We start from the raw sequence: 23,127 nt of genomic DNA, 5'->3' as shown, positions 1-23,127 counted from the left end.
GATCCGGGGTCTTGCAGAGGACTCAGGGAGCGGTGGATTGGCCGCTACTTGAGTCACGTCATTTCCGCCTGCCGGCTGCGAGGGCGCTGGAGGGCCGCAGGCCTTGGCGGAGGTTGAGCCCGCCCCCTAAAGGAGCGGAAGAAGGGGCAAGCGGACGCTCCCAGAGCCGAGAACAACGGGTGCCCCTCCCTCCCGGCGACCCGGGCGAGCGGGACGGGAGGGGGTGAAAAAAGCCTCTAACGCCCTCCCAACCCCCCCTCGTTGTAGGTAAGTTGCGCCGCCGTAAAGGAGACCGACGAAGGGGACGAGCGTTGGGAGCGCGCGCTATGTGGTGATTGGATAATGACATTCGGGTGTCCGTTGGGAGCGCGCGGGTAAAAGGGGCGTGGTAGGAGGCGGCGGGCGCGCTGCCTTGTGATTGGCTGCGTGGCGCGAGTGGGGACTACGGGAGGGGGGGGGGGCCGCTGGCTGAGCCGATTGAGATGACCAGGCGGGGACGAGAGGGCTGAGAGGGATTGCTCTTCGGGAACACGCGAGCGAGCGAGCGCGTGCCCGCCCGCCCTCCGACCAGGGTCAGCCGCGCGCGCACTGTGGCGGCGGCGGCAGACGTCCCAAGCGTGCGCGCGCCGGTGGAGCGGCGGCGGGGTCGGCCGGCGGGCTTTCTGGAAGGGGGCTGGGCTGTTCCTGCCACTGCGCATGCTCCGTGGTGGTCCGAGGGGCGTCGGGGCTGCCTGGCGAGACCCCGAGCGGAGGCAGAGCAGCGGCGCCAGGCTCGCCCGCCACGCCCACTCGGCTCCCGGCGGGGGCGGGGCATGGACTGGTGAGTGGGGGGGGCGGTCTCGCGCTGCGTCGCCGCGGGGAGGGGGGCGAGTTGACAGGTCTGAGGGCGGACGGGGGGCTTTCCGGGCAGCGGAAGGAAGGGGAGCGGGGCGGGGATTTCCCTTCCTCGGCGTAGCAATTACATTGGCTCCTGATTACTTGCTTTTATTTATGAATGGCCGTTTGATTTCAGAATGCAAAGCCGTGTACACGAGCTACGGTTAACCTTTGTATGGTCTGTTGCAGCACAGTGGTTAAGTGGTTCGGCTGCAGATCAGCACTCTACTGGTTCGAATCCCGCTCCTGCCATGAGCTCAGCGGGTTGCTTTGGGTGAGCCACTCCTCTCAGCCCAGCTCCCCAGCTGTATTGTGGGGTTAGTAATAACACTAACTCGTTCACAGCTCTGGGTGAGGCACTAATCTGTCTAGAAGGGTGGTATAAGCGCAGTTGTTATTACTGTTGTTGTTGTTGTTGACTCTGATCTTCCCCAAAAGATTATACCAAACCAGTTTTATTTGTTGCTGCTGCTGTTGTTACTCACACGTGACTTAAACACTTTCAAAGGTTCTGGTTCTCCTGTTTTATTTTTAAAGTGGACAAGTGTTAGCTGTTCCTTACAAGCCACTGTATGTGTGTATACACAGGATATGTGTGTTTGCTGTAACATGTGCAAGACTTTTGTGTAAGTTGAGTTGAAGTTCAGAAACCTTGTTTGCAGTAGTTGCCTTTGGTAATTATGACACAGTTAATCCTCAGCCGAGCCATATGCTGTTGCCTGCTCTTTCTAGCCAGGCTGCCCTGCCTTGCCCCTCAGGACAAAATGGTGGCCCAGTGGTGGCAGGTCAACGGTCGTAGAGTGGTTGAGGTTCGAGTCCAGCAGCACCTTAAAGACAAATTAGATTCCAGTGTATGAGCTTTCAAGGGTTACAGCTGTCTTCGGCACATCAGGTCACTGCAGCTAGAGCTGGTGGGAGCTAAATAGTGAGTAGCTCACCAGGCCATTCTGGCCTTTTCCTTTGGGACAAGCTCCCTTGTTGTAGAATGTAGGAAGGACTTTAATTTGCAGCAGCGTGGTGCCAAAGAGTCTGTTCTAGTGGTACAATAGGAAAATTTTAAGATCCGTCAGGCAAGTACATTTTAGGGCAGACTGCATAAAGTGTTTCTGTTACTTCCCCACCAACCCCTGGGTTCTACCCTGACTTTGCTCCTGACTGGATAAGACCTGTCCAGAGTCTGCATCCTAACTTTTTGAAGTGGAACAGAGTATTCTTTTAAAAAATAGCTTGAATATTTTCAGTAGATTGTATCAGGTTCATAATGGCAGAATGCAGATAGCTCAGAACTGGAAATACCTCAGATTTGTATATGCGTAACACCAAAGAGGGAAATGGTATATTTACATTCATAAGGGACCAGCTTTGGATATTGCAGTTTTTCCTCCCTCTTCTGCAGTATTTTTTTAGTTTGCCACACTTTGGCACGAGCTGAGTTCAAACATTGGTGTGATCTCTGTCCTTCATTTTCTTGTATCTGTGAGGGGCATGACCGGCCTATTAAATGAGCAGGCCTGGCTTTGTGTGAAAATGGCCTTGAGACCTAACGGCGTTGTTCCTCTCTGCTTGTCCCCAGGCTGAGAACAACAGAAGTAGCCCTACATTTGCTTGCATTGAGCAAACAAGGATGGTTGATGCTGCCTTTGAAAAGAACACTGCCCCCCCCCTTTCTTTCTAAAGAGAACATAACTAGTTCTGCTCCATTACTGAACTGTACAGCTTGTCTCTTTGAAGCGTAGAAAGATGCAAAAAGGCTGCAGCAGCAGTCAGGTGAGAGTTCAGCCTGTTGACTGTATTGTATTGTATGTCGAGTGGGTGGTTAAGTCTCTCCAAATTGCGGTTCCACATTAGATCTTCTTTTCTGATAAATTATCTTTTGTTGCCTAGGTCTCCTCTTACATAGGGAGAATAAATTTCCCCACAATAACTTCTGTTGCATTCGTTGTTTACTGTCATTTATTCATAACGTAGTTGTTGTGAAATCCTTTACAAACTTTTAAAGAACTTAATCAGTACTGCTTTGTCTTTTCTTTGTTGAAGGGAAAATGGAATAGAATATAAGCAGCATTTACTGGAATTAACTTGGATACTCACATTCATATACATTTGTAAAAACTGCAGCCATGGTGTTCCTGCCATCAAACAGCAGTGCTAGGAATGATGATAGAAGTATGAGAGTCTCTGGAGCAGCCCCTTCTGCAGCTCTGAAAAGCAAAAAGGGGCCAGAAATGCCACTTCTTTTAAATCTGCCTGGACAAAGAAGAGTCAAAGTCTGGAGTCCCTAAAGGAATAGCTTATAAAAGCAGAGTGATGTGCTGTGTCACTCTAGTATTAAACTGTACTTGGGTTAAAGGGAAATGTACCAGGTTTAAATAAGTAACATTAAATTTGTTATGCAGTCTGCAGCACTGTTGATTTCTACAACTTGTCACCAGTTACAGAATATGATAATTGTAGATTCCATAGACGGTTTAAGCTTAGCTAATTCAGGCAGCTCTAGAAAAATATATTCATAGTAGAAATATTGTTTGGAATATTAACTAAGCTAATTGGAGCAGTAAATTGTTTTTAAAGAAGAGGTGCCAAATTCAAATAGGTTGGAGAACTAGATTTCTTACCTAGCAGATGACCAGAAACCACATGCACGCTTTTTCATCCAAACAGTGTCAGTTCTGTATGCTGCAAACTATTGATTCCACTTCAGTTAGATGTTGGAATTGGCGGGAGAGAATGTTTCCTGCAGCTTTGGCAAGTTATTTTTGGTGTAGTGGTTAAGAGCGTGGGAGTGTGGAGAGTCAGGTTTGATTCCCCACTCCTCCGCTTGAAGCCAGCTGGGAGACCTTGGGCTAGTCACAGCTCTCTCAGAGCTCTCTCAGCCCCACCCACCTCACAGGGTGTTTTGTAGTGGGGATAATAATGACATACTTTGTAAACTGCTCTGAGTGGACGTTAAGTTGTCATGAAGGGCGGTATATAAATCAAATGTTGTTGTTGTTTATAGTGTGTTGTGATAAACTGCCAGGCATTATGTATATGCTACATGTAATAATTTGCTGTGTATTGAAGTGAACATTCTAATGTAAAAGCGGTATATGAATTTAAGTTAAATAGTAAATATCCAGGGCTGAAAGGTGTCAAGAAGCTGGCCGTCGTTAGTCCATTTCTTGGCTTTTTAAAACTTTGGTTCAGGTGTTTTGGCTTAGTTGGGCCACAAAAGAAAAACCTCTGGAAATATACTGAAGCTTGGAATTAGCAGTTCCCAGAGAGATAAGGAGATGGAACAGGTGCAGATGAGATCAAGGGAGATCAGAGGGCTTCAGGGTCAGAGAGCAGAATGGAGGGTCTCCACTTGCATTCCACTTCAGCAGTGCAAGGGAGCCTGGCTGGGACAAGTTCTGATTGCAAGCACATTTCAGCTGCAGAGAGACGTTGTCAGATGTCTTAACAACACCACTGATTGGTCAAACAGAATCAGGCCATGCTGCAGGCAGCATGAGAAAAAGGGAAAAGAGAATGAAGCTATACGATAAATTCTTTTTTATAGCACGGATAATGCTCACCTTAGTATTGGGTACTGCTTATTTAACTGTTAAATCTATTGTGGTCTTCATAATTAGCCTTCTTGTGCTGTCTTGTACTTTACAGGTATTCACGAAGTACTTTACTGTGTCATCTTTCAAAGGAACTGTCACTGGCTAAGCATCTTAATGGTGTTTTTGGCAGATTTCCAGGCGCTAGTTGTTGGACAAGTATTAAGTATGTTTAAAATGGAAAGAGGTGGCAGTGGAAGTAATGGGGTTCAAATAAAAAACTAGCAACATTAGGTTGGCTAGCAAAAAGAACACAAATTGCATTAAACTGTGGGCTAATAATATTAGCTATGACCGAAGATGTTGCCTTATACCAGAAAAATGACAACATAATCATGCATCCCTCTGACTTACTGTTGCTAGGTAGGTGCTACTTAATGTTACTATACAGTTGTCTTGATTGTCAAGTCTATTTGATATGTGCTCATGGCTTGTATGTAATAGCGACAGGTGGCCCTCTCTCATGGATTAAAAAATACCTGCAAGGGGGAGGACATGTAAGACTGTATAATCCCCACGTTTGCAGAAAAATATAAAATGTTGTGTATACAGGGTTAACCACCCCCAGCAAAATAACTTGCCACATCTTACCATACACAGACATTGCAAAAAAAGTGAAAACGTTTAAAGGGGAGATCAAGCAAGGGGACAGAAGAGGAAAATATAGAAGTGGCATGTTAAGAGAAGGGAAGGAATAATAATAACCACTTATATATCATGCTTCTACACAGATTAGTGCCTCACTCAAAGCCATGAACAAAGTCAGTGTTATTATTAGAAGAGGAGTTTACCCAAGGCCACCTACTGAGCTCATGGCAATAGAGGGATTCGACCCAGCAGTGCTGATTTGCAACCCAACCACTATGCTAAAGAATCAGAGCACAGGTGGGATTTTCCTGCACCTATGAGTCCCCTTTTTGTGCATGTATATATTTCTAACTAAAAGAAGCAAGTTCATAAATAGATCTGAGAATGAACAAGGCTTGGCAAGTAATAAGACTGGTAAGAAAAAAAAATGATATGGTGACGTTGGGGTGAGGTATGCTGTGTGTGTTATGTGTTGTCAAGTTGCTTCTGACTTGGTTGCACCTTTATCTCAATCTAATCCACTTTTCCTAGCATTATTGTCTTTTCTAGCAAGTCCTGTTTTTTCATGATGCAACCAAAGTAGAATAGCCTTTGTTCAGTGATTTTAGCTTCTAGGGAGAATTCAGTCCTGATTTGATCTCAAACCCAAGTGTTTGTCCTTTTGGCCATCTCTGAAACTCATGAAACTCCTCCAGCACCACATTTCAAATTAATCAATTTTCTTCCTGTCAGCTTTATCCATTGTCCTGCTTTCACATACATAGTAATAGGAAATACCGGACTATTAATTATCTTGATCTTGGTCCCCAGCGACACTCTTATCCTTCTTTTCTAGTGCATTCATGGTGGCCCTTCCAAGTTTCAGTGTCCTCATTTCTTGGTTGCAGTCTCCCTTTTGGTTGATGATTGAGCCAAACAGAAAATCTTTAGTAACTAGCAACAAAGCCCGTTGTGGGGGAAAATACAATGGGCTCTGGAAAGGGGAGGGCGGGCAGGTGGGCATTCCTGCCTCCTCCCATCACTGATCCTGGCTAAATGAAGGCGGGGTGGTGGTGGTCATGGCCACCTCCTCTGCTCCTAATCCTGCCCAAGAGAAGGGGCGCAGGCACTGCCACCTCCGCATCTGATCCTGGCCAGGTGAAAGGGGGGAGGGCATTGCCACCTGCTCCACTCCTGATCCTGGATGGGGGAAGGGGTGGGCATTGCCGCCTGCTCCGTGCCTGATCCCAGCCAGGTGAAGCAGGGGTGGGTATTTCCTCATGCTTCATGGCTGATCCTGGCCGGGTGAGGGGTGGGTGGGCATTGCCACCTGATCCACGGCTAATCCCAGCTGAGTGAAGGTGGGGTGTGTGCATTGCCAGCTGCTCCACTCCTGATCTCTGCTGCCTGAAGGCAGGGGGAGGGCATGGCCACCTGCACTGCGCTTGATCCTGGCCACATGAAGAGGGGACGGGCATTGCCACCTGCTCCGTGCCTGATCCCAGCTGGGTGAAGGTGGGGCAGGAATTGCCACCTACTCCTGATCTCAACTGGGTGGAGGCAGTGGGTGGGTATTGCCCCCTGCTCTGCGTCTGATCCCGGCTGAGTAAAGGGTGGGTGGGCATTGCAACCCACTCCACTCTTGATCCCAGTTGGGTTAAGACAGGGGTCGAGCATTGCCCCCTGCTCCACACCTGATCTCAGCTGGGTGAATGCGGCGGGTGGGCATTGCCACCTGCCGTGCTCCTGATTCCACCTGGGTCAAGTGGGGATGAGCATTGCCACCCACTCCATTCTTGATCCCAGCTGGGTTAAGACAGGGGTTGGGCATTGCCACCTGCTCCACTCCTGATCCCAGCTGGTTGAAGGGTGGATGGCTATTGCCACATGCTGTGCTACTGATCTGAGCTGGGTGAAGGAGGAATGGACATTGCTACCTGATCAACTCCTGATCCCAACTGGGTGATGCTGCAGGGGAGGGCATTGCCCCATACTCCACACCCAATCCCAGCTTGGTAAAGGGTGGGCAGGCATTGTTACCTGCTCCGTGCCTTATCCCAGCTGGGTGAAGACGGCGGGCATTGCCACCTGCTGCACTCCTGATCCCAGCTGAGTGAAGGCGGAGGGCAAGCATTGCTACCTGCTCTGCTCCTGATCCCAGCTGGGTGAAGGCACGGGACGGGCATTGCCACCTGCTTCACTCCTGATCCCAGTGGGTGAAGGCAATGGACAGGTATTGCCACCTGCTCTGCTCCTGATCCCAGTAGGTGAAGGCAAGGGGCGGGCATTGCCAATGTCAGGCTATGGATGACAGGATATGGTAGACAGATCCCTGTACCATTGCAATAAGAAGTCCAGGCTCTTGGTTAAATGGTTTTATTCAGAAATCAAATCATTTCCATATATATGTCCATAGGGTTACTCAGAAACAAGGTAAGCATCTAAGTAGTAAGAGCAAGAAATTGACAGGAATGGGAAGTTGTGGAAAAACCCTTCCCTAAAAAACCAAACATGCGTTTGCTCCTTCCCCCTCCCAACCATAAACATGATTTTGGCGGGCACTTTGTGTGAGAACATCTCGCATATTTGTACTATCAAGTTGAGTCACTGGAAAGCAAGACAGCAATGAACAAGAGTGAGTAGTATGCAAGGTCATGAGGAATGAAAGTTTCTACAGTTTGTTAGATAAACACCTGCAATCATTCTGTGAAAGAAATGAACAGAAGAAACATTCATGGCACTGGTAATGGGATATCAAGGTACAGCATGAACCAGTATTAGCATTGGCATGGATGGGGCTCAGACATGACAGCCACCTGCTCTACTCCTGATCCTAGCTGGGTGAAGGGAGAGGATGGGTATTGCCACCTCCTCTGCTTCTGATCTCAGCTAGGTGAAGGCGGGGGGGGGGGCATTGCCACCTGCTCCGCTCCTGATCCCAACTGGGTGAAGGCGGGAGGCAAGCATTGCCACCTGCTCCACGCCTGATCCCAACTGGGTGAAGGCGAGAGACGAGCATTGCCGCCTGCTCCGCACCTGATCCCAGCGTGGGCTTCCCGCCACACCACGCTCTCTGGAGGTCTGGCTGCCTCATCTGGGCTTCTGTCCACAGCAGCACCCTCTGGAGGCGCACCAGGGTGGGACATTAGTTGTCTTGAATATGCTTAGCCTTTTATATAGTACGATTCCTTTATTGTCAGCCTTAAAATCATTAAAGTCATTACTTCTCAGTAATCATTACTCTTGATGTTCAGCTGGAATTCTGCTTTGGTAGTTTCTTCTTTAACCTTCATCAGTAGTCGTTTCAAGGCTTCACTGTTTTCTGCCTGCAAGATGGTGCCATCTACATATAATTTTGAGTGTTACTTCCACCAATTTTCATTCCACCTTCATCTGTATCTAATCCAGCTTTCCGTATGATATGTTGAACATATATAGGTTGAACAGATAGATAATATACATCCTTGTCGGAACCCTTTGCCAACTGGAAACCATTCAATTTCCTCACAGTGGCCTCTTGTCCAGAGTACAGGTTGCATATCAACACAATCAGATGTTGTAGCAAACCCATTTATCATGATCCACACAATTGAAAGCTTTGTTGTAATCTGTAAAACACAGGGTTATTTTCTTCTGAAATTCTCTGGTATGTTCCCGTAGCCATTGCACATTTGCAGTGTGATCTCTGGTGCCTTTTCCTTTTCTGAATCCAGCTTGAACATCTGGCACTTCTCATTCCAAATTTCAAGGGCCACTTTGCTTCTGTGGAAAACTAATGCAGTGGTCTGATAGTTGCTGCAGTGTTTGGCATCTCCTTTTTTTGGAATTGGAATGTAGATTGAACATTTCCAGTCTTAGGAACATTGTTTTGTTTTTGTTTTCTATATTTATTGGCATATTTTTGTTAGAATTTTGATAGTAGCTTGAGATAGTTCTGTTTATATCCCATCTGCTGCAGGTGATTTGTTTTGAGTCCAGCTTTCATTTCACTTTCTAAAATTGCATGTTCTTCATCAAAAGATTCTTTGAAGGAATATGTCATCCTTTCATCTTTTCTTCAGGTGTTACCTTAGAGTTTATACTATAATATCTTCCAGGCCCGTTTTATTTTTTCTTTTAATGACATTGTAGAACTTGAAAGAAGAAGTCCATATCTGATCTTATTTGTAAAATATTATAGGAATGGTGTGTGCATGCATTTCCTGAAGAGCTCCCAATTCGCTTATCTGCCCTCCCTGGCTGTCCCCTGTGCATGTTCACTTTGTGTCTGTCTAAGTGGTATTTTGTGAATTTGGATGAGACCTGCTGTCACTCATCTGAGAAAGTTTATCTGCCCCTTTTTATATAGGGCTTTGTAAATTTTTTTCTTCCCTCTGGTTTTCTCCAAGAGATGGACATTTGTCTCTGGTCAGAATGAAGGCTTTACAAAAATATGTTGTAAGACCAGGTTTGTCATCCACATTTGTTCGGATGGAGTAATTCCAACATTCTGGTACTCCTCTAAAACCAATAATGTTCCAGAAAACCAGTGTGAGAGCCAGTGTGGTGTAGTGGTTAGTGTGTCAGACAATGATCTGGGAGATGCAAGTTCAAATCCCCCTCTGCCATGAAAACTCACTGGGTGACCTTGGGCCAGTCTCACACTCTCGGCCTAGTGTACCTCAGTGGGTTGCTGTGAGGATAAAGAGAGGAGAATTTCATAAGCCACTTTGGGTCCCCATTGGGGAGAAAGGCAGGGTATATATGAAATAAATAAATAAAATCTAGACAAACAATATTTTGAGCTGTTTCAAGTATTAAAGAAAAATGTTTTTTATTGGCAAAACCAAAATGACCTCAACCAGCAGGCAGTAAAAGTTCAGAGGAATTGATGGTAGTTCTTTGAGCCACCCTTAAACTCTTCTAGGAATTAGCATACTTGTATTTATGCCCACTAGATCAAACAGCATTTCCAAGTACCTTCCTTTTATTATTCCCTGAGATGCAATCACACCTGCATTTTCTTGGTGCATTTGTGTAGTTAGTTGGTTAATTTATTGTTAGCTCCTTGAAAAGTAAGGCAAACAGTTCCTTCATTTCATCTGCTTAATAAAATGAGACTGCTGCAGGTTCATTTACACTCTCTCTCCCCTCTGACTTTGTCTTAAAACTTGGGTCTTTTTCATACCCCACAACTAATAATTAAACTACGAGGAATTTGAAATGATTTTTGAGGGTGGTATACTGACAGCTGATGAAATCTGTTGCTTACAGCCAAAACTGCATAATTATGTTAATTACTATGAAATATGTTGCTGTTCCAGTGATCAAGTGATTCCCTGTAGTTGAAATGTTTATATCATGGAGACAGTGGAGTCGTATTACTTGGGAAGCTGAATGCTATTGTTCTTTGTTCTTCTTAAGTTTAGAATATTCTCTTGAGAAGATGCAGTATCTTAAAATGTTGACTTTATTTCATGTTGATGGTTTATGCTCACTCTTAATAGCCAGGAAAATATTTGTTCTTACCATTGGAGATTTCAATTTTGAATAACACTTTGAAGTGGTACATTCATTTTATGAGTAATAGATGTAGTCTAGATAGAACTTAGTGGTTGCAATCTCATCATTTCAACAAGTTTCAGGCACATGTCTGGACAGCTGTTGAAAAACCACTAAACATTAGTAGCTTATGTCTTGAGGTTGTGCCCATTAGACATGAATACAGTAAGGCATCTTACTATATAACTGAGTAAGCGTATTTCAGACAACTCACTTTATACCCTGCTGCACCACCAGAAACCTAGGCAAGGCACAATGTCCCTCCAGAAAATGTGCCATGGCAGGAAGCCCAGGATGGGAGCAGGTGGCAATGCCCGTCTCCCGCTTTCACCCAGCTGGTATTAGGAGTGAGGCAGGTGGCAATGCCCACCACCCAAGTTAATCCAGCTGATATTAGGAGTGGGGCAAGTGGCAATGCCCACCCCTGCCTTCACCCAGCTGGTATTAGGAGCGGAGAATATGGCAATACTCACCACCACCTTAACACAGCTGGTATTAGGAGTGGATCAGGTGGCAATGCCCACCCCCCTGCCTTAACCCAGCTGTTATTAGGAGCAGAGCAGGTGGCATACCACCCCTGACCTTAACCCACCCACCCCCTTTACCTGGGATGGAGCAAGTAGCAAAGCCCACCATCCCTTCACATGGCCGAGATCAGGGAGATCAGGCATGGAGCAGATGACAATGCCCACCCTCCTCCTCCACCAGCTGGAATCAGTGACGGAGAAGGAGTGAATGCCTGCCTGCCCGCCCTCCCCTTTCTAGAGCCCATTGTATTTTTCCCCCACAGCAGGCTTTGTTGCTAGTATATAATAAAAACCAACTCTGCTCTCATGCTGACAAACTGGCAAATTGTATTGTATTGCCATCTTCTTTTTTTTTCAATGTGTGTACTATGCCAGTAATGGTAATTGCAATTGGCAATAAAAATTGTTTCAAAATATGTTAATGCTAAAATTTCTTTAATTTGTCACACCACTTGACTGGAGAGGTCATAAGAACAAATCTCAAAAGTTGATTTTCTTGACCCACACTGTTCAATACAATAAATACTTTACTTAAAAGTTTTCTGCCAACCAAACCTAACTGATTCTTTACTTGAATATGTTTTGTTTTCTCAGTTCTTTATACTAAAAGATGCATTGTGCTATAGAGAGTGAATCTGTTGTCAACTATGGCAGTCGCCCAGGTTCTTGCATTGCAGGGTCTGTTGCATTGAAGCAGTCCAACTAATTGAGGTCCCACTCAAATGTTTGACATGTACATAACATACATTTTCCTCTAACACTGTCACTCATATGTACCTGCATTCAACCAAATAAGACTTGGTCAACCTAATCCAGCATCCCTTACTCTGACTTTGCAAGTTCAGAGGCAGCAGTCTTTTCCAGCTTGCCACCTGAGATCCTTTCACAATATCGGGGTGGAGGCTTGTTCTTGCAAAGCGTGTGCTCTGTAAAAGAGATGTCTCCTTCCTAAAACTATAAATGCTTCTGTTGGGATTCACCTGACTTCGAAGAAGCCTTGCAGATAAACATGGAAGAGCCAGCTGGGCCTTCCCCTCCCCTCAAAAACATTCATTCTGCTCTCCTTCCCTACCTGCTATTACTTCCACCGGTCCTAGAACTAAGAGAAACGGCTGTGGCAGTTGGTCCCAGTGTGTGCACTGCCCTGCAGCTGAGCACTGGACCCCACTTCCATCATTGCCTTGGGTAGAAGAAGACAAGCCCTCTGGAGCACGAGAAGGGACTCTATGTAGTATGTGTCCTGGCCTACTTGGTTTTAGCAGTCAAATGGCTTGGTAAACTGCACATCTAAATTAGACTACTCTCTTCTCTGGGGATAATCCTACCATGTTCTGCTCAAGGCTAGTATAGAAAAGTGCCAAGCCACCCCCCTGCCCCCCGCCCAAGACCAACCTCTTCCTTGTTTGAACATGTGTAGACCTTGCTGAACTGCATGCTTCTGCAGCAAAACTCTGCCATTAGCCAGAATTACATCAGGTTTGTGTGTGTGTTAGCTAAAGTAACGTGCCGAAGCTTTTATGACTAAAGCAAGGAGTGATTTTTGTGGCTTTGTTACCCATATCGCTATTGGGTAGTATCTCTGGTGTGCTGAGAATTCACATTTACGTTTGGAAGGGGTCATCAGAAGCTGTATTTTATTGGCTTGTTCAGTTGATACTATTCCTTCGTTCTGGGTGCCTGCTGCAATTTCTTTCCTCTGATTTCTTGCTCTCAGTAGCTTCAAGTGTTTCATGTACAGATGAAACACTTCAGCCCAGTCTCTTCTCATTCAGCTTTAACCAAACCATATTCTCATGGTATAAACTTGGCTTTTATGTCACAAGCAAAATGAAATGCCCATTTGCAAGTGGAATTCCATTATGTATCTCATCTAGACCTGGAACCACTGCACGAATGTTCCTATGAACTAAGATAGGAAACAATTGCATATTCTAGAATACCTTTCTTCTGGACTCTTAAGAATTTGACAGACAACAAGCTTATTTTAAAAATAAGCTTAATACTGAGAATTTGTCTCCCAGTCTTTTAGGCTTAAGATGAGCTTCTTGTGATCAGATCAGAAGTTGGGCTCTTTCTTGTGTTTTACATGTTGTTCTCTCTCTTTGTAGGATCATGGATTTTCCAGGGCACTTCGAGCAAATCTTCCAGCAACTGAATTATCAAAGACTTCATGGCCAACTTTGTGACTGTGTCATTGTAGTTGGGAATAGGCACTTCAAGGCGCATCGATCGGTCTTGGCAGCATGCAGCACTCACTTTCGAGCCCTTTTCACTGTAGCAGAAGGAGATCAGACCATGAACATGATCCAGTTGGATAGCGAGGTGGTGACCGCCGAGGCCTTTGCTGCTCTCATTGACATGATGTACACCTCCACTCTCATGCTTGGAGAGAGTAATGTTATGGATGTGTTGCTAGCAGCTTCTCACCTCCATTTGAACTCTGTGGTTAAAGCCTGCAAACACTACCTGACTACAAGGACGCTACCAATGTCGCCACCGAGTGATAGAGTTCAAGAACAGAATGCACGCATGCAGCGGTCCTTCATGCTTCAGCAGCTTGGACTAAGCATAGTGAGCTCTGCCTTGAACTCCACCCAAAGCACAGAGGATCAGACCAATTCAATGAGTTCATCAATCAGAAGTAACATAGAGCAACGGAGTACTTTCCCAATACGACGCCTACATAAGCGCAAACAGTCTTCTGAAGAAAGGGCTAGACAGCGCATTAGACCTTCCATGGACGATTCTGTTATGTCAGATGTTACTCAAGAGAATGCCCAGGCTGTGGTTCATTCGAGAGACGAATTTTTTTCCCCAGACTCGTTGAAAATTGTAGACAATTCTAAACCAGATGGTGTAACTGACAACCAAGAAGACAATACTATTATGTTTGATCAGTCGTTCGGTGCTCAAGAAGATGCCCAAGTGCCCAGTCAATCGGACAACAGTGGGGTAAATATTTCCCAGATGTCCATGGCATCACAGACAACTCAAGTTGAGACTAGCTTTGACCAGGAGTCTGCTTCCCAGAAAAACAACTTTCAGTGTGAGAATACTGAGGTTGGTCTAAGTGAAAAAGATCATATGCGAGTGGTGGTGAAATCTGAGCCTTTGAGTTCCCCAGAACCCCAAGATGAAGTGAGCGATGTGACTTCCCAGGCTGAGGGAAGTGAATCCGTAGAAGTGGAAGGAGGAGGAGTAAGTGCTGAGAAGATAGAACTGAGCCCCGAGAGTAGTGACCGTAGCTTTTCGGATCCCCAGTCTACTACCGATAGGGTGGGAGATATCCATATCATGGAAGTCACAAATAACATGGAGCACAAGTCCTCCTTCAGTATTTCAAATTTTCTGAGTAAGAGCAGAGCCAGCAGTTTTGGTGCTAGCCAGAACGAGGACAACATTCCAAACACAACGAGTGACTGCAGAATGGATGGGGATGCCTCTTACTTAATTAGCCCAGAGTCTGGGCCTGCTAACAGCCATTCTTCTGCTACAGTCTCTCATGTAGATAATCCGTACAGTGAGAGCACAGACTCTCATTTTGTCAGGCCTATGCAGGATGTAATGGGTCTTCCTTGCGTACAGAGTTCTGGTTACCGGGCAGCAGAACAGTTTGGGATGGACTTCCCGAGATCTGGCTTAGGGTTGCATTCTCTCTCAAGGGCTGTTATGGGCTCTTCAAGAGGTGGAGCGAGTGGCTTTCCTAGCTACCGTCGTATAGCTCCCAAAATGCCTGTTGTGACCTCTGTTCGAAGCTCTCAGTTACCAGAGAATGCTCCTAATTCTCAGCTGCTAATGAATGGTGCCACTTCCTCTTTTGAAAATGGGCATCCTTCGCAGGCTGGCCCACCACAGCTGACCAGGGCATCTGCTGACGTTCTTTCGAAATGTAAGAAGGCCTTATCTGAACACAATGTCTTGGTGGTAGAAGGTGCACGCAAGTACGCATGCAAAATCTGCTGCAAGACGTTTCTGACCTTAACAGACTGCAAGAAGCACATCCGTGTGCACACAGGGGAGAAGCCATATGCTTGTTTAAAGTGTGGCAAAAGGTTTAGTCAGTCAAGCCATTTGTATAAACATTCCAAAACTACTTGCCTACGCTGGCAGAGCAGCAATCTACCCAGCACTTTGCTTTAACTCTTTCCCTTAGTCTCAGTATGCCAATACAGATTTTAATAATGCATGGAACACAAAAAGTGAACACTTAAGTGTGATTGTGCCACACACACAAAAAAAAAAGGCTTAGCTCTTTTTAATATTTGTACCATACCTACCTCACAGGGGTGTTGTGAGGCTTAAACAACTTTTCAAGTAGCGCTTTGAAGTTCTCCAGCTCTGTCACACGAGAATCCCATGCACACTTGGCAGTAAGGCCTTTTGTACTTCATGGGACTTACTTCCAAGTAAATGCAGATAGGTGTGGGCTGCATGTATTATATGGACACAGTCCTCGGTATCATTAGGTCTTTGGTAGAAGGTTGAAAGAATAAAAAGTGGAGCTAGTGCATAATTTAACTAGCACATTTCAAGAATGAAAAATTGAAGTGCAAACTTTAATTTTTTTAAGATGTGAAAGCGTTTATCTGTAAAATAGGTTCCTCCATGGAATGTGAGAGCAACATTACGAAGAGTTCTTCATGGTTGAAGAGTGCACGTCATGAAGAGAAAACCACCTTTGCGCCTCAAAATGCTTTGAAGTGCGCTATAGATTTAACATAGTTTTAGGGGTTCTGAATGTATTTTTGGTTGTTTTGCAGTAACTTACACTGTGTAATGAAGGTGCTTACCTTGAGTCCAATGCAAGTAACTTTTTAGACTGTCTGATATGTATGTGTGTATATATACTTTGAATACAGCAAAATCTCCTGGATGTTTCATAATTTTCTTTTTGTAAAATCTTGTACTGAATAAGTGAAGTGTGTGTTATACTTGGTAGTGTTTCTAACCAATTTGTATTTCATGTGTTAAAACTTCTCATTAAGTCTTAAATGAAGTCTGCTGTTATTTCAAAAGTCAGATCTTGTAATTTCCTTTGCAGTCTTCTGTCTTTTTTCAAATGTTGCTATTCAGTCACATCTGAATTTATTGTGCAGACTAATTTTTAGAGGTTACTTTTCTGGATTTAATGTGCATTTCCATATTCCTATGCACTAAAGTATTAAAATAGCAACCTGATTTGTGTGCCAGTTCAGGTATTACTTTATAGAAGTGTCCTTTCCCTTGGAAAGAAAAATACTTGTTCAGATAATTCCTGTATGATTGTAGTGTTCAGGCAAATCAACAGCCAAGTCCTTTGTCTGCCTCGTTTTGAAACCATGGAGTTTTAAGGTTGAGAATTTTTTGAACAACTGCAGTTGTGAATAGGGGTGTGCACCCGAAAAAGATTTGGGTTTCCCGCTTTGGGATTAAACCGCTTTGGTATGCTCCGTAAATATTCGGGAATCTTTACAGAGCACACCAAAGCTCAAAGCAGCACTTTTCTTGCCGTATACAAATAATAATAATACTAATAACAACATTTGATTTATATACCGCCCTTCAGGACAATTTAATGCCCACTCAGAGCAGTTTACAAAGCTTGTCATTATCCTCACAACAAAACACCCTGTGAGGTGGGTGGGGCTGAGAGAGCTCCAGAGAGCTGTGACTAACCCAAGGCTTCAAGTGGAGGAGTGGGAAATTAAACCCGGTTCTCCAGATTAGAGTCCCGCATTCTTAACCACTACACCAAACTGGCTCTCATACCAAACTGGCAAGAAAAGTGTTGCTTTCAAGCTTCCTGCCCCGCCGCCTTTTTTAACCTGATGGGAGTGGGGAGGAGGGGGTTCCCCTCCCATTGGCATTTGAACGCAACAAGCAGCACTTTCCTATTTGTAAAAGCAAACAGCTAGAAAAGTGCTGCGGCTGCTGCCGCTTTACCCGAAACAATACGAACTGCTTCGGAAAGCTTTGCTTTGGGAGTGGAGAAGATAGACCCTTTGCAAATAATTTTCTGATAAAGAGGTGTTAAGGTGCAGGGGGGAGTTATGAAATTAAGGCTGCAGTCCTATGCATATCTCCCTGCTTGTAGACTCCATTGAACTGAGTGTGAATGGCATGGACATAAATATGCACACGGGATTGGACTGTAAGTTCACAACATTCTGTGCTTGTTTCTATTTTAAGCTTGAATTCTAGAAAAAAAAATTGCTTGCAGATTTTTCTGGCCAGGATCTAATTGCTGCTTTCAGTATTTGGACTGTTGCTCTTTATTAACGAATGCAGTAATAGTAGCGCCTTGTGATAGAATAAAGAGACCAGAACCACCTTTGTCATGTAAAGCATTTTAATGAAATGCTCTGGGAGCCAAGGCAACAAGTGGTCCAAGGAAGTGTTACAGTGGACGAAATCACTTGGAAGCACACTGCGCTTGGCACCAGGCCAGTCTTCCTTCTCACAGCCTGAGTTCGCTAGGCATGCTTTCTCCTTTCAGCCCCGCCAGAAGATTATTGGCAGCCAGCACTGACATAGTATTCCGGGTTGCGTAGGTGGCACTTCCAATGTGAGGCAGAATCACTGTTCAAAGAAACAGGAGGAAAAGAGGGTCCTCTTTAGACAGTAAGCCAGCATCCCTATTTCATTTTGGTCTGTAGTCACCCAGGATCCCTGTGCACGCTCTCAAAGCGCCGGAATGTGCTGTCAGGTAGAAAAAATTGGAACGCAAGCCCCTAGCTCGGACTGAGCTTAAAGGCATACTTAAAGGCAGGCAGGGAACAGCGAGGGATATTTCAGAAGGAAAAGCCCTGTACGGTATCACCTTTTATTAGGATCCATCAAAATACCACCACTGAGGGGAAAAACTTAAGAGGGAGTTGAAAGCAAATGACCAGGACTTCTGCATCCTAGGTTAGAAGGGCAGGCAGGTCTGAATAAAGGGGCACGTGGTGTTCTACTGCATGGCGTCTGGGGTTAGATTTTGCTTTGGACCACTGTGCCTCTTTGCAGCCTCCATTTTGGAAATGTCTGAATCTAACAGCTCAACTGGAAGAAAATCCTCTGGGAAAGTGTCCCACGTACCCTCCCTTCGCTGTGCGCATCACCTCCTAAAATGTCTGTTTTTCAAATGTCATGACTGTCATGTTTTCTCTCTGCCTTCTAAGGGACCTGAGTCTTCTAATTTGGTGTTAGATGTTTGAAAAAAAATGTTCAGCTAGAGACTGCCTGCCTCTGCCCCCTGACCTCCTTCTTCAAAGGCCTAAAGGAACAACTGAGTTCCAACTCCACTTCCATTTTATCTATTGAAATCTGCCAGGCACCGTAGGCAGGATGCAGGCGAGAAGCCTTAAAACCAGGGCCTGAAATAGCTTGCTTTTATCTCTCTTCCCACCTCTCTTAAAAAGAGTACAGCACAGAGAACTTGAAAGCTTCTGCCCTATTTTTATTTCACGTGGTCTTAATAAAAACTATTGTACAGTTTGTTGTTTCATTTCACTGAAAAGCAACACTACTGCTGCTCTCTTTTCTTGGCTCAAACCCGACACTGTTTAAATGCGCCCCAGCGCTCCTTTCCTGTGAGAGCACACAATGGGCTTCTCTCATCCCAGTCCCCGCTGCTGTTGAGCCTTTCCTGCTGCCCAGTGCAGCACAACAAAACAAACACCGCCGGGTTGCCTAATGCCTGGCAGCCACAAGGTCCTCCTGCAGGGCTGGGTGTGCAGGAGTATCTGTGCACCGTTAAGTCAACTTACCACAGTTTTTCAGGGAAAGGAGTGGATGGGCAGGAGGCAGTGGTTCTGGGGTTGTGACATCGAGACCAGCAGCCGCAATGTGGCCCTTCACCAAAGCGTCGTAAAGGTCATCTTGATTCACCACAGCACCTCTGAGAAAACACAGCAAGAACAGTATCGGCAGGCACTGTATGCACGTTGCAGCCAGAAGTGTCCCTCCAGAGAGCAGCTGTGTTGCTCTGTTGCTGCAACCGTGCACTCTCCTTTTGGGCTCCCAAAAGCTTATTAAAACTATTATGCTTTTAAAGGTGTGACACACAGACTCTCTCTCTCTCTCTCGGCATTTTGTTTAGTATTTTCAGAATATTCTTTAGAGACAGAAGACTCTCCTCTGTCCCTGAAGAATATTCTGAAAGAAGTAAAGGTGCCAAAAGAATTGATGTCTTTGATACACAGTTCGTGCTATTAACAACTGCGCTACCCATTCTCATCTAGGCAGTTGAACAAAGGGCAGCTCTTGCAAAATACTCCCCTTCCCCCCACCCCCACTTCATCTTGGACAGCACCACTGATAACAGAACTATCCTTAAGGGACTGATGGAGATCCACCCTGCTTTTCTTGTCTATCTGCCATTAAGGCGTGTAGTGTCACAATGTGGCTTGCTACTCTTGCACCTGAGGACTCCATCACACTTGAAAATGTGCTTGTGTGAACGACTCGTGAGATATTTATCACCACAAAACGTTCATAACGCCTCAAACACAACGGGTTTTCAGTTGAATCCATTCATACTTTCAGCTGCAGGATAGCAAGCATAGGTGAATGTGGGCATGAGTAAATGGAGCCTCCGTCTAACTCGAGGATACTCTAGTGACATCACACTTCGCTGCTGCTGTCCCTTACGCGAGGGCAAAACAACCTAAGGGAGCCCTCCCATCCCATCCCCTCGTGCCAATACTTATTTCCTGCAGAGCACCTGTGCAGGGAAATCCCCTATAATTCCCACATTATTGGGACAGAGTAGCACGTGGAGAAACAAGTAGTCAAAACTTTTGGTGACTAGGGACCTGGCAGTGGAATTAGGCATTAACCAAAGATAATTCAAGTAGTAATCTTCAAAAGCTGCTATCTCTGCAAGCTCCTGCTAGCAGTGCCGCGTGTGTCTGTGTATCTAGTAAGATAAGAGTAGATGGCTTTAAAAGGGGGTTAGATTCTCGGGGGCGGGTCCATCAATGGCGATTAGCCATACTGAGTAAAAGGAACATCCAATATACAGCTGCAGCAAACGTCTGGCTACCAGTGCTACGAGGCCTCTGTGTCCTTTTTGTTTGGCCCTCTGGGGCAACTGTTTGGCCACAGTGTGAAACAGGATGCTGGGTGAGAGGGGCTCCTTGGGTAGCCTTCAGACTGCTCCTAGCACTCTCCGGTATGACATTATAAATACTGACCTATCGTAACCATGGCAAGGGTGACTGAGAAATGCTCTAAAACATTTAACAGCTATCTTAAGCAGAATGATGCCTTACTAAGTCGTTTGAAATCAATAGCCTTGGGAATGTGTTACTGCTTAAGATTGCCCTGTTAAATATTCTATCCTCATTGCTATGTTTTTGCCATTTTTTTAAAAAAAAGGCTTCCAAGTCTAACAGGCATGTATCTTGTGGCTAATGATATCTCAAGCCAGACTTCCTAACAGATTTCCATGACTCAAGATGAAGCAATTCAATACAGTAATGGAAGAGTCATGAATTGCAAAGTATACAAGCTGAGTGCTGGAAAAAGACAATATTTCCGTATAGGAATGTGCATCAAAAATAAAGACAGCCAATTCACTGTGACATGTAAAGGCATATGTTAGTGAATTAGGCAGGGCCCACTTCCATAGGTGCATCTCTGCTGCTGGAATGGGATGAATACTGTACAGTACAAGCACAACCGCGTGGGAAGCTACATGGATTATCCACTACAGATAACTGCATGCTTTATTGTATGACTGTGCAGCAAGACCCTCAAAACATGCTTTATACAGGTAGAGTATCTTTTTCGCCTCTGGAGTAATTTAAATGCCATTACCTTAAGACATACTACACAGAAGCCCTTTTGTGACAGTGTTTCTGGAAAGGGGCCCTGGACTTTATGGGTCTATTGAACTTAACTGTCTAGGTCACATCTGTTCTCACCTGCTTGTGTTGATGAACAAAGCCGTTTTCTTCATCTTGCCAAAGAAATCCCGATTGCACATCCCCTGGGTGTTGGGCGTCAAAGAACAAGTGACGATGACGAAGTCAGATTCCTCTGCTAGCTTGGCAAGGGGCACTTGAGAAAGACAACACACAACAGGGACCCTTTGACAGGTTTGCCCTTCACTAGTGCTCAGTCACGGTTTTCTATCAGCTATAATGTGCTTCTGGTCATAATTTAGTAATGTTTACACAGTACTATTTTACCTATCTGTTCCCAGGGCTTTTTTTCTGGAAAAAAGGTGGTGGAACTCAGTGGGTTGCCCTCAGAGAAAATGGTCACATGGCTGATGGCCCTGCCCCCTGATCTCCAGACAGGGGAGTTTAGATTGCCCTCCGCTCCGCTCAGCGGGGCGGAGGGCAATTCATACTCCCCTCTGTCTGGAGATCAGGGGGCGGGGCCACCAGCCATGTGACCATTTTCAAGAGGTTCCGGAACTCCGTTCCACCACGTTCCTGCTGAAAAAAAGCCCTGTCTGTCCCCATCCCCAAAAACTATGTTCAGTGGCATGAGACTATCCCAGTGCTCTGTTCAGTTTAACTAGATGGGGAGGAGGCCTAGTTTAAATGGTCTGCTCACCATTTGTTTTATATTGCATGGTAAAGGATGCCACATTCATTTGATAGGTTGGGTTAGCTTGCCCCCTCAGGTACCCACCTCAAGAACTGCATAAAGATTTTGACAGGATCTTTTTGTGTGCATGGCATTTTGAATGTCTGCATTATGCTCAAGGGGGCAATGCTTTTTTTATCCACCTGGGCGCTGTATTTTGATTCCAAACTGTCCAAAAGACTGGAGACTGGCTAGCCTTCTGTGTGTCTATGGTTTTCTTTCAAAGTATTGGCTTCCCCAGTTTTCTTCAGAAAGTTGGTAATGACCTCTTGAGCTTGAGGGGGAAATACTGCAACGGGAAAGGTTTTTTTTAAAAATCCTTTATACCGCAAAATGCATATCATCATTTACAACAATAAACATTTAGGGGAAGTATGCGCACATCAGCACACCAACCTCAGCATGGCAAATGGATCATTTAGACCAAGGCATAGTCTCCTCTGGAGCGGTTTAGTAACTGCTCAGGTAATGTTTTGTAATTAACCCTATAATCCTAAACCCATTGACTTCAATGGACGTAGAAGAGTTAACTCGACTTTGGACTGTGAAACCAAGAATTAAAGGTGTGATTAAAATGATATGTTTTATGCGTGCAAGCCCTTTAATGAAGTTTCCCCTAATTTTCTACAAATGGGACTCTGAATCTACTAATTTATTACTCCCTCCCAATTTAAAATGTCTTTTCTCATTACTATTACTGAAATTCCATAGATCTAAACCTCAGGTTTTCTACTATGCAGATTTAAAAACATGATGGAAGTTCAATGTAACTCCAGTGTAACAAGATATAGTTCCTACCAAACTCTGCTCCAAATTCTGCTGCTCTTTCAGGTTTGGGGTTGCATCCACTATACAAAAACCTCTTTACTCCAAATGGCTTTAGGCGACGTGCTACAGCCTGTCCTAGAAACAAGAAGCATACAGACAGTTATTCAAGGATGCCTTTGTGGCTGAAAATACTGACGTGGCACTTCCAAAGATTGCATCAGCATTTCACAAACACTGGTACACAAAACTCTCACATGCCGACTGGCTTTCTTGTTCTACAGGACAGCTCAAAGCAAAAACCAATACTCAAGCCCTCGTGCACTTGATCAACTGGCTGTTGTGGGGAGAAGTCTCTGTAGAGCACTTGCAGAATTAGGTCAGGAGATAGATAAAGAGGATAGATAATTTTATACCACATCTAAATTACTTATATGAACTACGTAAGCATTGATTTTCCCTATTTGTTAAAATACAACTAGCTTGCTAAAGGTTGTACACACACAAACAATCCCTGTTCACGTTACAGTGTACACATATAAATCCTGCCTGCACGGACCTATATCTGTTTGTAAGAAAGAGCCAATGAGTGCTCACTTTACAAATGAAACTAGGGAGCAATACCCAGATAAATGTGTGGTTTCCATCACACATTCAATCGTACATGTGTTGAATGTAATGTGAGAATTACTCAATGCATG

General features: G+C 45.0%; 2 protein-coding genes across 6 annotated transcripts in view; one reads left to right on the top strand and one right to left on the bottom strand.

Annotated features, from left to right (window-relative positions):
* The first annotated feature begins 90 nt into the window (after nt 1-90).
* On the top strand, nt 91-18,556 carry ZBTB5 (zinc finger and BTB domain containing 5). 4 transcript variants are annotated; one of them, XM_054986207.1, is made up of 2 exons: nt 91-267; nt 13,207-18,556. In XM_054986207.1, exon 2 carries the CDS (start codon nt 13,211-13,213, stop codon nt 15,236-15,238), a length of 2,028 nt encoding a protein of 675 aa, XP_054842182.1. In that variant the 5' UTR covers nt 91-267; nt 13,207-13,210; the 3' UTR covers nt 15,239-18,556. The 4 variants fall into 4 exon arrangements, with proteins under 4 accessions (XP_054842182.1, XP_054842180.1, XP_054842183.1 ...); XM_054986205.1 differs by lacking the exon at nt 91-267 and adding an exon at nt 703-820; XM_054986208.1 differs by lacking the exon at nt 91-267 and adding an exon at nt 2,590-2,643.
* Nucleotides 17,409-23,127, bottom strand: part of GRHPR (glyoxylate and hydroxypyruvate reductase) — a 24,861-nt gene continuing 19,142 nt past the window's right edge. For both annotated transcript variants that reach the window (XM_054986210.1, XM_054986211.1), the window contains exons 6-9: nt 22,460-22,564; nt 20,989-21,124; nt 18,829-18,959; nt 17,409-17,656 (exon numbers count right to left, since the gene is read on the bottom strand). In XM_054986210.1, coding sequence (XP_054842185.1) covers nt 17,535-17,656; nt 18,829-18,959; nt 20,989-21,124; nt 22,460-22,564 — 494 coding nt within the window. In that variant the 3' untranslated portion in view covers nt 17,409-17,534. The remainder of the gene's footprint in view (nt 17,657-18,828; nt 18,960-20,988; nt 21,125-22,459; nt 22,565-23,127) is intronic.

This window comes from Eublepharis macularius, chromosome 8 (genome assembly GCF_028583425.1).
Source record: "Eublepharis macularius isolate TG4126 chromosome 8, MPM_Emac_v1.0, whole genome shotgun sequence".
NCBI classification, from domain to species: Eukaryota; Metazoa; Chordata; class Lepidosauria; order Squamata; family Eublepharidae; genus Eublepharis; species Eublepharis macularius.
The sequence above is the reverse complement of the archived record's forward strand: the minus strand, read 5'-3'. Positions and strand labels throughout refer to the sequence as shown.